The sequence below is a fragment of the Sinocyclocheilus anshuiensis genome, unplaced genomic scaffold (assembly GCF_001515605.1).
Source record: "Sinocyclocheilus anshuiensis isolate Anshui unplaced genomic scaffold, SAMN03320099.WGS_v1.1 scaffold354, whole genome shotgun sequence".
In the NCBI taxonomy this organism is placed as follows: domain Eukaryota; kingdom Metazoa; phylum Chordata; class Actinopteri; order Cypriniformes; family Cyprinidae; genus Sinocyclocheilus; species Sinocyclocheilus anshuiensis.
The window spans coordinates 1,842,339-1,857,712 of record NW_015544195.1 but is presented as its reverse complement, the minus strand read 5'-3'; the positions used below and the strand labels follow the sequence as shown (position 1 = coordinate 1,857,712).

The following is a 15,374-nucleotide window of genomic DNA, read 5'->3' as shown; positions in this document are numbered from 1 at the left end:
TTAAAACCGTGATACATTTTTGAGGATTTTTTGAAGAAATAGAAAGTTCAAAAGAACAGCATTTGAAACAGAAATTATTATGGTCAAGTTTGATCATTTTAATACATCCTTGCTAAATAAAAGTATGAATTTCTTTCAAAAGACCTCAAACTTTAGAAAGGTAGATTATACAATTTAATGTATGATAGATAAATAAAATTTGCTGTAAGTAAGCAGCACTATGGGAATACACCAATTTACTGTACTGTACTTGTACAGTCTTAAATTCAATTTAAGAGTGAATGCTATACAGAACAACAATTTTGTTGTCCCAGTATTGTCTGCACAAGAAGCTTACATTTAATTTATCAAATGTAACAGTGCATTCAACCTACATTTTTTATCAGCATGCATATTCCCTGGGAATCAAACCCATGACCTTTAAGCATTGCTAGCACTATGCGCTAACATTTGAACTACGCCTACTTTCCTTTCTCCTAGGACTTTTTTCTCCTCAACTCAACAAATATTTTCCACAAGAGTGTAAAAGTGACACCAGGTTCACATTGGGTGCTGGATTTGTGTGGTGAGGATGGTGGGGACTGTAGGTGTGAAAGAGCCATATCTCTGCGTCACAAAAACAAACAGACAGCAAGCAAGCAAGTCAGCGAATGATGCTATTGACTTGAGCGTGAGTGAGGAGGCTGCTTCCATATGTGTGGAGTGCGCTTTGTCTCCTGTAGATAGACACAGTGCTTTGAAGTGCGGATTGGCCCAGGGGGGTGCTAGCTTCTGTTGAGAGGAGATGCTAAACACAGAGGATGTGAGGGACACACGACTATGCGCTACACTATTAACCATACAGGAGCAAAGAGGCGAAAACGCAAATCCAATGATAATGTACATCTGTTCCAGAGTATTTAGAGGCTTTGAACGTTTTTTTTTTTCCGTTTTTTTTTTCTGCGGGATAAGTGGAGCCCTTTTTCTTACAGTATCTCACAACTTCAAAGCAGATTCTCTGGATAATGCAAATGATTGGGATATAGCGCTTTCTGCAGGCTTGAAAGCATGAAAAGAAAAGAGAGAGGAGAAAAAAAGTGAATTAAAGCTAATTGGTGTGGCAGGCTTTTATGTATGAGAAGATGGGTGAAAATAAAGCACTTCATTAACTGTCAAGTTCGTTGAATTAGGCGAGACGCTGGCAGAGTGCTAAAGTTCACATTCCCTCTATCTGTCTTTGAGGTTTGTTTGTAGCACTCAAGGTCTCGGTGCCCTGTTGACATTTGCTCAACAGCAAGGGTTAAGGGTATGATAAGATAACAGTCATTGAGATTAAGAGCATCCCGTTGTAATCACAAGGGCATGTTTGACGGCTGAGAGGGAAATGGTAATGGAGGTGTGAATGTGACTGGCTGCATAGGTCTATGAGTACACATTGCAATAGAAGTCTTTGTATGTCTGTGAATAAATGTTATTTTAGCAATTTAAATTGATTTAAATATTTTAACAATTTCAAATAAATGGTATTAACATAAATACAAATTAAAAATAGCTGATGATTAGTTATTTTATTATGTTATTGTTATTTATTACGATTTATGGGATCCCTTCCAAATAATGGCTTTGACCAGAGCTGTTGGTGAGACTAGTGTTACATGTTAAAAATTGTTGCTAAAACAAAAACTGAAATCAAAGCTGAAATAAAGTAATATATATATATATATATATATATATATATATATCACTGTAAAAAATGACTGTGAATTTAACGGTAAAAGACTGTAAAAATGCTACAGTAAAAACCTGTTAAATGGTTAACGGTAAATTCCCCTACTATATACGGTGAAAAACTGTATTGGACGTTACATGTATTGGACATAAATTTTACGGTAGTATACCGTTTTTGGAAGTGAAAAATACCGTATAATTTACCGTAAATGGTATATCAGTTAATGAAATTACGGTATTTAACTGTAAATTTAAGTTAAAACCGTAAAACCTAAAACGTTGCTACCGTATTTTTTACGGTAAAATTCCGGCAACCACAGCTGTTTTTTTACAGTATATATATATATATATATATATATATATATAGCCTATATACATGAGATGAAGATAATTGAAATAAGATTAAGTACTAAAATAACTAAAATATTAAAATAGAATAGAAGAAATATTAAAAGCAAAAAATTCTATACTATAATAGTATATAAATAATACTAAAATAACACTGACTGTGACTCTATCTGACTATTGCAGTGCTGTGGAAACACTTTGATACAACTGAAGAATGCACTTACTTAGTTAACATAAATCATAAGAATTTAATTTAAAAGAATCATGCATGTTCTCCAGAAATACATCAGAGAAACATATTCAGATAATGACCTGCAACTATTTGTAATACTGTTTTCGGATGGATTGCTCCATCATAACTATCTTCACATCGGCCCAGGGTGTAGTGTGACTGGAATGTGAGGGTGTGTGGAAACATGAAGACATTTTTAAAGCCAGGAACCCAAGGGCTAATGAACTGTAGTGAATTATTCAGAAGGAGAGAGAGGGGGAAAAGAAAGAGAAAATGCTTGGGGGCTATTTTTTACAAGACGCCTGTAATTATAGCATTTTAGATGGTAAATTAAGACTGATAAGAGAAACGAAATATGACATGATGTCATTAATAGATTAGTTACTTTGCTGAGACCAGGCTCTAGTCTTCCTATACAATATTTAGATTTTTTTGCACCCTCAGATTCCAGGTTTTCAAATAGTTGTATCTCGGCCAAATATTGTCCTATCCTAACAAACCATGCATCAATGGAAAGCTTATTTATTCAGCTTTCAGATGATGCATAAATATCAATTTCAAAAAATTGACCCTTATGACTGGTTTTGTGGTCCAGGGTCACATTTTTACTTTCAAAAGTGTGATGAATTTCTGTGGTCAGGCTCTAGATAAGTAAATAAGAAATACATAATTTTTCCACTGGCATGCAATCATATTCTGTTGGACATTTTGAATGCTTGCTATGACTGTTTTGAACATCAATGATTCTCCACAGTAAACCAATGAAACCCAATCCGCTGCGGTACAGTATATTTCCTCTTTGGGGTATTGGGGTATTAACATGCTCACACTGCACTGGGCAGGAGAGGCTTTCATTTAACATATTCCAAAAATGCTGGTGTGTATTTTTTTTATTTTGAGGTGCAAAGGCTTTTCAGAAACCATACATGAGAAATGCATCCACCTTATTTACAAAGTAAGAGCGGGCACAGCCATTTTTAACTTGAATGTGCAAGGCTGTTAGCTGCGTCCAATTATTTTAACTGTACAAGAACAGTCCGTTATGATGTTGCAAACTTATTTATAATATTATTTTAATCTATTAATGTAATCATAAACACAAATATTTTAACAGTTTACTGCATTTTGTTCTTCCATGTATAGCGGCTAACAAATCAGAAGTCCCAGAAATTCACACAAAAAATAGGATACGCAAGGCCTTTATTTCTGCCATATACAAACATTGTGGAATTCCCACTTTTTGCCATTTTACCTTGACACAGTTCATAGTCGGGATGCTGTAGTTATGTTGGGCTCACAGTGTGAGTCTAATTGAATTACTTTCCAATTATTCTGCTTATCTGCATTTGACATTACATAGCCCTTGATATGTTAATTCCATGCATACATGCTGTTCACACTTTTTCAAAGGTGTAAACGGGCTGTTGCTATCATAGTTAGCCCTGGATATCTTCCTCAAACTCCGATGCAAAATGAGAAGGAGAGAGAGATAGTGTGCGAGTGCGTATGGGAGAGAGAGGCACCAAAAAGTTCCATTGGTTTTGAGTAGATCATTGGGGCTCTTTATTTTTGCAACATCAAAGGGCTTGTGTCTGCTTTGATGTGGCAGCATGCTGTTTAAGGTACAGAGTGAATGGAAAGATGTCAAGCTGCAAGGTGCCTCTGTAGTTTGCGAGGAGGGCTCTGCAGAGCAGCAGATGAAAGGACCAAACAGGGTTTGATAATGAATGTCCAACAAGTAGCCCATCTCAGGCAGTGCTCACGCAGCGGGAGCTAGAGCTAACCTTCAACGACGCACACAACGCCCCGCACTCCTCCTCTAACTACTACCGCTCACTCCCTCGCTCTCTCTTTTTAGCCGTCCGCTGAAAACTCCCCAGAAGTGAGCTTTAATCTTCGTGTCAATTAAAACTCAATACAAAGCAACCGCACAAACACACAGATAAAGGCGCGTGCCTGCGACTGCGGTCGCAGATGCGCTGCAGCACGCGCTGGCACTTCTTCTGTTCCATTCTCTACATCTGAAAGACATTTGATCTCTTTCTTTTTGACAGAGCATGTCTCATAAGCTCAATTAATTGGCTTCCAATTTCACCAAGACTCGACTCAATTAGGACATCGCTTACTGGCTTGCCTCCCCTGTCTGTTTGAAGCCATTGTCCACCGCTGTGCTGACAGAGTTTTACATCAGACTCTCAAACAGTGTCAACTCACCTATTTCTTTGTTGTGCTATTTCAGAAAAAAAGTGAGAACTGACAATGTCCTGCGATGCATGTGTGATGAAGTGTTGTTAGGCTGAACGCAGCTGAAGTCTGATCAAACGGAAGAACAAACTTGTTTGAATGAGACTGCGTATCTTAATTAATGGTTTTTATAAAACCAGATGTTATATAAATTGTGTTGTCATGAAGGTGTGCCGGACAGAAATACGAATTTATGGCTGTTTTTATGGGATGAAAGAGATGTGCAGCAGACCTCTTCTTTAATAATGTAAATATTTCAAGTGGGAAAACAGTCCAACACTTTGAGTGCAGACCAGGCTCTAGCTGTAAAGATCATCTATACAGAAAGTATGAGGTCTATTTTAGACTTGTGAAAAGTGGATATTCATTTCATGTTCTCTGGGGTAAATGTGGTATAGGTACCCCCTTACCCCCTAAAATTCCCTGGTGTGCTGCCCTTCCATGCAGCCGTAACCACTCTGTGACAAGTGAAGCTCATCAACATGTCTGCATGTGATCAAATGAGACCCTTAATGAAAATTAAGCTAGAATACAGAACCTTCAAATGAATTTATTAATTAAATTCTGTGTAATTAGAGTACTATAAACCTGTCAGAGACATTACATGTGTAGCCTACCAGTGTGTCCTGTACCACTGGTTCTTTTAATGAATCCAAAACATAGTGTGACCAGTGTAGTCTGATACCCGAACAAATTACTCTTATCAACCAGTTCTTTTTAGTGAGTAAAAAACATAAAGCACGACTACTGTTGTCTGATTCCCGAACAAATGACTTTTACGAACTGGTTCTTTTTTTGTGAATCAAAAACATTGAGCATGACCGGTGTATTCTGATTCCCAAGTAATTGACTATTTTGAGCTAGTTCCAAACCTGTAATCATTTATTTCTTCTGCGGAACACAAAAGAAGATGTTTTGAAGTTTCAGTTCCCGTTTCAAGTTTCAACTTCCATGTAATTATTATTTTTTTTTGTCCATACAATGGATGCCAATGGGAACAAAAGTGTTTGGTTACCAATATTATTCAAAATATCTTGCATTACATTTCATAGTAGAGAGGAAGTCATACAAGTTTGGAATGACATGAGGGGAGTAAATGATGGCAGCATTTTCTTTTTTTTTTTAAATGATAGACTATTGTATAATTAATGAAGGACAAATGTCGGTAGCTATGTATAGTTGTATGAAATACTGATTTGTGACTATACACATGTCTCCGTCCACTCCACATGTATCACCCACTAACGTTAGCCTTACCACACCATCATGCTGAGGGGACAATAAAAATCCTGTATCTCTTCCTGTCCTCCAATATTTGCAATTAGTGTACAAGTCACAGTTTTACACAAAATGTGAAATGACAAGAAATGACAAAAACAATTGTGCTAAGGGAGTTCAATTCAAGGTACTTCTCTGATTAGGATATTAGCATTTCTGTCAGAACTCTCCTCTCTGTACCCAAACAGTCTTTGTGGAAAATCAACATGACAACCCACACCTCACTGTTTGTCATTACATCTGTCATTGTCGGACTCATCAGAGCTTTATATTCTACTCAGATAAGATGACAAACTATTCATGGCACATGAGGAAATATGAGATAAAGCAATCATGACAAAACAACAGGCAATAAAGGAACAAAACAACTCTATTTCCCACGTTTTTATTATGTAGATCAAAGACAAAGACAGACTGGAGAAGCCACATATCTCTGACACACACACACACACTTAAGGTATAAAGAATATTTTTGCATTTCTTTCAGCTGTTTGAGTATTATACCAATAAGCCTGATTTGACCAGGGCGTCTAATTTCATTTTCATGGCATTTTTGATTATTATTATATATTTTTTTTACAAGAGTTTTGGGTGTACAATAGTGCAACTTCTAAAAAACAGAGATAAAAACTAGAGTAAGAAAGCTGTAGCACACTGAAGGTAATCTGTTTACAACGTCTGTCTGCACACTACTGCTCTGTTTCTGAGTCACTGGCTAATTGTGTTGTCACTGTCAGCTGCATGGCCACTGCATGACTGTTCTTCTGTGTCCAATGCAATGCCAGAAGTGCACCACATTCAGCATGAAAGACAAGTTCATTGAGAGATACTAAAGAGAGTGAGTCAGTTCATTTGGTTGTCTCTCCTTAATGGAAGAAAATGACCATTGCTGTTGTGCAGAATTGTTTATCATGGTCTCCATTCTGCCAACCAGGGTTGTGTACCATTCAGAATTGAATTGAAAATGTTCCTGAATTTGAATTAAAGCATAAATTGAGGAAGCAAACAGGATGTAAAGTTGCATTTAAAATTTGAACATATGGAGATACAGTTCAAATAAACCGAAATTCAAAGAAAGTCATGTAAGTGTATTTCTTTTAACTAGAAAAACAAAGTTTGTTTAGACTGGCCAAACAGGTTGTCTTTTACACTGTGGATGACAGAGCTACAGAGAGATGAAGACATCATGCTGATCAGCTCTGGTCTCATCAAAGCCAAACAGCCCCCACACAGGATCAACACCAAACCCTCACAGCACCTTCCACTGCCCACACCGCCATAAATGTCATATATTCCTCGGCTGACTACTGGGTCTCATCATCAGAAGATATCATAATATATTGCTTTATTTGAGCAATTAAAACTCCAGAACTGACAGTTTAGGATTGTAGACTAAAATAAATAAACACAATAACTGCTCAGTATTTGCTTATGGTATGAGTCTACAGAACAGAATCATTTCCTTGAGTGGATTAAGGCCCTAAGCAGTCAAGGCCACTAAGCAAACAAATAAATAAAATTAAACAATTTGTTGAAATTGGCTGAAAATATTTCTTTAACATTGTTAATACATTATAGGAAATTTGCACAGACAGTAGTATTTGCAAGAACTAAAAAATACACAGTAGGCTGAACACAAGAATTTAACATAAGACTATGAACTATAAATATTAAATATTTATCTAATCTCATTACTGTATTTTTTTCCCATGAGTTACTAGTGTTACTACTAGTGTTTCTTATTTAATTTAGCCTAATATTTATTGTAATTTATAGGATTATTATGCAATAATTCCAAGAGGTACTTTCCAGACATCTTCTCTATTCATTAAAATCTAAGTGAAATCATTCAATCATTCAACATATATTCTGTTAAAATATGTACATTTAAATAGCCTACTTCTATATTCATATACCTGTACATGGAATAAATGTACCTTTCAAATGAATCTCTGTTACTGTAATTCTGCCTTGTCTGTCATTGGTTATTCAATTGTTCATCTAAACTGTCAAAACTCAATTTAAATAGACTAGCTGATTTAGTGTTTTTCATTAATATAAATTATATCAAAAGATTTATACATTATGTAATAGTTTACCCAGGGTAAACTTGTCCCAGGTAGGGGGCCATCTTACCCCAGTAGGGGTAATGGCCTCTTTGAATAATTGTACATTTTGTGAGACCTGTTTCTATTGAATTTCCATTAATAATACATTGGCTGATGCACCATCAACCTTTAAATTCTAAAATTATTTCTAAATATTTTGCAATTTAACAGCAAATGCACATTGTCCTTGGGGGCATCTTCCCCAATGTTTTACATGATGTTAGACTTCCCTCTGGTGTTTGAAGGGTGGTTCTGCATGCTTCTTTACAACTGTGAAAGTGAAGTTTCTTGTTCACAGCCAAGAGACGCCAAAACGTTGCTACGTTTATTATTTGTCAGTCATCGAGAGAGAACTCGTTTAACTAGTATTCACTTCCGCATTTAAACGCTCCCGAAACTTTGCCTACAAGACAAGTGTAGGGGAAGCTCGGGGAGCACCACCCTCCTGATGTGACAGCAGAAGTTATACAGCTTTATTTTGGTTAAAAACAAGGCTTTACATGACAAAAAGTACTTAGTAACAACACTCTTTGTAGCTTACTTGACATTAACTTTACGCAGTATAAGTGATAAGAAGCCTATATTTCAAAAAGTTTTCAAACTGAAGCAGATAGTTATATGAATATTGAATCAATATTCACATTTTTGACACATTGTGCAAAACAGCAATCACTTACTGACGTGTCAACAAAGTGTCACAACACCCCCTGCCTTCTATGTAACAACTTTAAACAAAGACTGGTTTATGTGTAACCGACTTGACGCGCCTCCTCTTTCACTTTCAGTTAGGACGATCATTACCATAAAGTGGCTAAACGGTGCGTAAGGACAGATAAGCATGCGTTTTTCATATTCTGGGGTATTTACCACAGTTACTTGACGTTTGTAATCGTGTTTCGTTTGCGAAATATTTTCGAAAATTTAAAATAACACGGTTTTGTTCTGAAATTATACAGGTATGATCATGAATGAAAAATGTACCTTCATAGTGGGGGAGCAATGACGTTCAGGAGATATTTTAGTCCTTGTCTGGTAAGTGTTTCTTAAAATTACGTTTCCTGATGACTGCGGAGTATAGCCTATTTATCAAAAGTCATTTTGATAATGTGCCTTAACTACAAGTACAATCATCACGCCCGAATCTAGACGCAAGTTTAGCGGGAACTCAGTTAGACGGACCGCTTTCGGGAAAAATGAGGAAATGAGTGCCCAAATGTAAATGTAGCTGTTTAGAGTACGCAGTGTATGGCATCTCTTTGATATCTAATAAATACCACAATATACATTTACAAAAGAAGTCGTGATGTTATTGGCCTTCACTATCTCATCCCTTTAGCAGGGTTCTGATTGTGGCTGTTGGCTTTGAGACAAGGCTGAGTACCACAATGACTGCTCACCAGTTGATCCTAAAACAACGAGCAGAGCTTCTGGCAGTCCTGTGTGGTGGAGGCAGTGCCGAACCTCTGGACTGTGTTCTGGACCTGCTCCTGGCTTGCGAGGTTCTTGTCTGGGAGGATTATCTAAGCATACGAGTGGTGGAGAAACCTCTATGTTCCAATGTCAGGCAACTATTTGATGTGGTGTATGATAAAGGAGAAGATGCATGCAGCCTTCTCTTGGCTGCGATGAACCAGGTCTTACCTGAGGAGCAGAAGGCTGGGTTGTGTTTTGGGAAAGAATGTGCTGTGCTGGGCAAGAACAGACCAGACACTGCAACTTTAACGTTACTGGCTGACAGGCCAGTGTTAGTGAGAAAGCTCAGAGATAATATTGACGGAGCACTGAATGCTTTACTGACAACTGGCTGCTTCACCATTAAAGATTGTGATGCGGTGCAACTACCTGTATACACACCCTCACAACAGGTAACTTGTTTGAATACTACTTTAATCCATAGTTTTTTTCTTTGTGTTATGAAATCCCTGAAATTTAGTGTGCCCCATGACTAACCTTGATGTAATTTTCCCCATGACTACTCCTTGGTACTGACTGTTGAATTGCTGAACAATTTTCCAACAATTGCCAAATGAAATTTGTCACATTGTGATATACTGATATCTCATACATACTCTGAAAATGTAACTGTTTTCATCTAGTACTTATTAAGTGCAATTCAGTTTGGCATGTAAATATTTCAAGCTTGTTAACAGTAAATGGCCATTACTTGTGGATAGACAGTGTTCTTGTTGGATTGTGGCAGGTTCGGAGGCTGTTAGACCAAGTGAGGTTTAAAGGGGAAACTGCTGCAAAGACCTTACTACAATATCTAGAGCAAACTGAGACAACCAGACCAAACCCTGAAGATAAAGAAAATCACCTTTCTGCCAGTATGAAACATTTTTCAGTTGTGTGGAAAGGGTATCTTTGCATGTCTTTGTCTTCGGTGTTACTCTCTGTCAACTGCACAAAGATGGGCATAATTATGTTGCCACTCATAATTATGTCATCACTATATTAAATATAAATAATTGTGAAATTAATAATATAATTAATACACTTTTTAAATCATTTTTACATTCCGTTATTTTCTTTATTTCTCATAGTTACATACTCAAAAACATAAATGTAAATGTACTGAATACAAACTATATATTTGTCAATACAATTTGTCTTTTACTTACATTGCTTCTGCAGATTGTCTGCTCTACCAGAAGAAGCTGCGAAGCTCTGTTGCTGCCCAGTCCCATTCCCTTAGCACCTATGGTGGGACAGGACGTTTCTCCTTGGATGACATTTACACCGACGGACTTCTTGAAGTGATGGATGGCTCTGGTGAAACTCTTACACTAGGGCTGGAGGATGTGGTGGGTCCCTTGGGGACTCTTAATGAAGATGCTGACACCGTTCTTGTGTCTGGGGAGGCAGGAAGTGGCAAAAGCACACTGCTTCAGCGACTGCACTTGCTCTGGGCAAGAGAAGCTTTGCTCACAAACACTTTCCTGCTGTTCCCCTTCAGTTGCCGCAAGCTAAACTCAGAGCACAGAGAACTGTCTTTGAAAGAGCTCCTCTTCCTGCACTGCTGCTGGCCTGATCGAAGTCAGGATGAGGTTTTCCAGTTCATCCTAGACCATCCTAATTTGGCCCTCTTTACCTTTGATGGGCTCGATGAGTTTAAACAGGGTTTCACAGATGAAGAACGCCACTGCTGCCCCACAAAGCAAGTGCCTATACCTATTTTGCTTTTCAATCTGTTGCAGGGTACGCTAATGAAGGGAGTTATGAAGGTGGCCACTAGCAGGCCACAGGCTGTAGGCCCATCGCTGAAGCACTATCTCCGCAAAGAAGTGCTCCTGAAGGGTTTTTCTCCTGGAGGGATTGACTGCTATGTTAAGAAGCATCACAGCGACCCTGCTATGGCTAGACGTGTCATAGAGTCCCTCCAGGCTAACACAGTGTTATTAAGCCTTTGCCACATCCCAGTCTTCTGCTGGATTGTGACCAAGTGCCACCAGGAGCTTCTAGGTGGTCAAGATGTTATTCCCCAGACGATCACCGATGTCTCCCTCCTGGTCTTACAGCATTTCTTCCAGCGTAAGTCACCTCAGCCCCAAGGAGTCCTGGGAAAGGCCTGGTTGGAGGAACATTTGGACACAGTGTTAAAACTTGGACAGCTGGCGCTGGAAGGTCTTGAAGCCTCTTGTTATGTGTTCTCAGGATATGAGCTGCAAAGAAATGGGCTGACAGAACAGGATGTCAGCCTGGGTTTCCTCATTTACTGCAATGACCTATCTGTTACAGATTGTAAACGCTATGAATTTCTGCACATCACCTTACAATGCTTCTTCGCTGCTCTTTATGTCGTTCTCAATCGTAACAGCGATCGCTCTGCTGTCTCCAGACTCTTTCAGCCCCAGTACAGGCAGTTGTCAGGTCTGTCTCAAAGATGTCTGGGACACTGTATAGACAGTTCTGTAGAGGAGGTGGAATCCCATGTGACAGAGACACCAAACCTCCAGATTACAGCTCAGTTTGTGTCAGGACTTTTATCCCAGCGGCACCATAATCTCTTGCTGGAATGCTGTCCTACTGCTGTGCGGGAACGCAAGGTAAAGCAGGTAGTGAAGTCTTTGTCTAAAGGTATGCAGAGACATTTCAAGTCCATTCCTCGTCCTGTAGAAGGTGAAAAGAAGAGCATGCATGCCATGCCAAGTTTTGTTTGGCTAATTAAGTGTATCTATGAAATGCAAGACAACAGTATTGCTCAAGATACCATGGCTAAGTTGGACGTTGAGCACCTGAAGCTCACCTATTGTAACATTGGTCCTGTGGAATGTACTGCGCTGTCGTATGTGCTGAAGTACCTGCGGAATCCTGTTGGGCTCCAGTTGGACAACAATTCAGTGGGAGATGTGGGCGCGGAGCAGCTTCTTCCATGTCTACATATTTGTCACTCCCTTTAGTAAGATGAGAGGTTAACTCATTGTGGTTTTGTTTGAAAGGTTGTTTAAAGGAATAGTTCACCCAAAAATGTAAATGTCATCATCTACTTGTTTTCAATTATGCAAGCTCTTGTCATTCCAAACCTGTATGCATTTCTGTGGAACATGAAAGAAGATATTTTGAAAATGTCTCTTTTTTGTCCATACAATGCAAGTCAATAAAGTTCAATGTTCTTTGGAGCCCAAAAATAAAATTTTAAATATCTTACAGTATGTTCTGCAGAAGAAGGAGGTAATACAAGTTTGGAGTGATGTGCTGAAAAGTACATGGTGACAGATCTTTCATTTATGGGTATTTTTTTTTCTGAAAATGGTTTTGCAAATTGATTTATAAGAATTTGAATCCTTCAGTTTAAGGAACAATAACATATCAGATGAAGGAATCCGGAAACTTCTGGAAAAGGGAATGAAGTGTGAAAGCTTCCAAAAAATAGCGTGAGAATATTGAACATCTTAAACTCTGCATTTTGTGAATAACATATTTTATCGTTATAGTTAGAATAATTGACTTTCATTACAACCTCAATATTTCTGCAGGCTTTTCAACAACAACCTCACAGATGCTTGCACCCAACACTTTGCTTTGCTGTTAAAATCAAAGCAGAACTTCCTGTCTTTGAGGTCAGTGCTTATTCCAGGTCAGGTTATTATGTGCTTTTTCTGGCCTGTGGGATGCTGATGATTCTAATAACATTTTTCAGGTTGTACTGCACATGTAGAAACACGTTTCTCATGCAAAATATATAATTGCTTTTTAGACTTGGAAATAATAACATCACGTCGCAGGGAGCAGAGCAGCTGGCAGAAGGCCTGAGCTACAACCAGTCTTTGCAGTTTCTTGGGTGGGTAAAGAATTAAAATTCTTTAATTTTTGTATTTTCCAATACTATATTAACCTATATTAAATTGTATTTCCATTCTGACTTTTCATTTCCAGATTATGGGGTAATAAAATTGGGGACAGGGGAGCTGAGGCATTGGCAGCTGCGCTGAAAAATAGCACAACGCTAATATGGCTAAGGTAATCTTGGATAGCCCTATATTACCACAATTCTGCATTCCATATAGAAATATGAAAAAAAAATCCTGTTTAGGATAAATTTTCAGCTAGTTTATTCTAAACAGTGAAAAAAGGTTGCCCAGTCAGATCAAAGAAAATTTTAGTGCTGAGCTACGCCATGCAGCATGTGTTCATTTTTGTGGGTAGTGATAATGTTGGTTTGTTTCAGTCTGGTGGATAATGGTGTGGGCAGTGCAGGTGCATGCGCTCTGGCTAAACTCATCAGTCAGAGCAAAACTCTGGAGCAATTGTGGTGAGTAATCCACTTTGTTCCTTTTTTATCTTTATTTATTTATTAATTTAGAGATTTACATACCTGTATATGCCTGATATTTACATGCCCTCTCTCTCTTTCACTTAGGCTAAACAAAAACTGTATCAGCAGAGAGGGGGTTGAGTGTCTAATAGAGGCACTGAAAATGAACTCTAGTGTTAAAGAAGTCTGGTAAGGTATTTTTTTTAGCATTTTAGCTGACTCTGTGTGCTTGTTTTTACTCAATAAATTCATTCATTTCACTCAAGCATTCATTGAGTCAAAAGTCGAATCAGACAAAAATGTGTTTTCTCTAAGAGTGGTATTGTATGTTGGTTTTACATACCCAGTTCAAACCCTCTTAAGTTATAATAATATTTATAAATCTGCCTGCCAAACTAAATTCACAATCTCATATTTTTGTTCTCATCATTGTATAAAAAGGTGAACACAATAAAAGCACAATAGCATACATTCAGTCAAGACTCAACAGGAGTGTTAACAGACAAGTTAAACTGTGTACTCAGGTTGTCACATGTGGAAGATATACATTTGCATGATATTTATTCATTACAATATTTCTGGCCAAATCAATAGTTAAACATTTTGAAATTTGTGTATGTATTTTGCTGTTTAATGAATTATTCGTAGTTGTTTAACGATTTAAATTTTGCTGAAAGGACTATAGTTTAACAGCGGGTTCAACAGGCTTAACAGGCAACACTGTGTTTAACAGCGGGTTCCATTGTGACAACTTACCCCATTCAGTTTCAATAGAAATTAAACGCTTTATTACATTAATACCCATGCCCGATGAATGGTTTGTGTTGTGAATAATGCCCTTAATACAAAGGCTTTTTGCTTTGTGCTCTTAAAGGCTGAGAGGAAATAATCTGAGCCCAGAGGAAGAGGAGGAGCTGAGCAAGCAAGAAAGCAGATTGACCTTCTGAGAGCAAGATGGCTCTGTAATGCCTGCCATCAAACTCCCAAATACAAAGCTCATCATTTTACAACAACAAAAAAAGACTGGACCTAACTGAGGCAGACGCATGCAGGAATCCATGGCTTATCTAGTCAAAAATGGCTGTCTTGTAGCTAACATGCTTATATGGAGTTGAGGTATAGCTTAAAAGCTAAATATCCACGGTACCAATCAGGGCAGCGTTTCCCAAAAGCATCATAAGCCTAAGTTGATCATAGATCCATTGGTGGCAAAGGGTCTGCGATGTACTTAGGCTTATGGTGCTTTTGGGAAACGCAGCCCAGAACATCACATGGGGCTGGACAATGACTGTCTAAAATCCTGTGTTAGCATTGTGTCTTGAATCTGTCCTATGTTGCTCCATTGAGATAAAAGTACTGTAAACGTTTCTTTGTAGAAGAAAACCTCACAAAATGAATAAGTAACATTCAAACTGTCAAGCCATGGTACACAAACTGAACTTCTAAAAGTGGGACAAGTAGCACACAAGATTTATCTGGCGCTATCCCTTGCACTCATTCTCAGTTTACATTTATTGTACATAGTTGTTTTTATGTGAGTTTTGTATATTCATAATCTATTTAAGGTCTGTTACTTGGTTTTGGTAACAGGGATTTGGTAAAGGGATGGTTTTGAATCCCTTTGCTTTAATTTCAAATTCTATGACTTATTATTGAGCTGCATAATATCCATAGATGTATTTGTTTTCACACAAAATTCATT

The 15,374-nt window shown here is 37.9% G+C and overlaps 1 protein-coding gene across 3 annotated transcripts; it reads left to right on the top strand.

Annotated features, from left to right (window-relative positions):
* Positions 1-8,731: 8,731 nt before the first annotated feature.
* LOC107696706 (nucleotide-binding oligomerization domain-containing protein 2-like) lies at positions 8,732-14,682 on the top strand. Of its 3 annotated transcripts, none has more exons than XM_016497174.1 (12): positions 8,732-8,776; positions 8,874-8,949; positions 9,257-9,782; positions 10,118-10,244; positions 10,552-12,316; positions 12,708-12,791; positions 12,894-12,977; positions 13,115-13,198; positions 13,294-13,377; positions 13,586-13,669; positions 13,778-13,861; positions 14,547-14,682. In XM_016497174.1, the coding sequence occupies exons 3-12, from the start codon at positions 9,303-9,305 to the stop codon at positions 14,617-14,619; spliced, it is 2,949 nt and encodes a 982-aa protein (XP_016352660.1). In that variant the 5' UTR covers positions 8,732-8,776; positions 8,874-8,949; positions 9,257-9,302; the 3' UTR covers positions 14,620-14,682. The 3 variants fall into 3 exon arrangements, with proteins under 3 accessions (XP_016352660.1, XP_016352661.1, XP_016352662.1); XM_016497175.1 differs by having other exon boundaries at positions 9,254-9,782; XM_016497176.1 differs by lacking the exon at positions 13,778-13,861.
* The last annotated feature ends 692 nt before the right edge of the window (positions 14,683-15,374 follow it).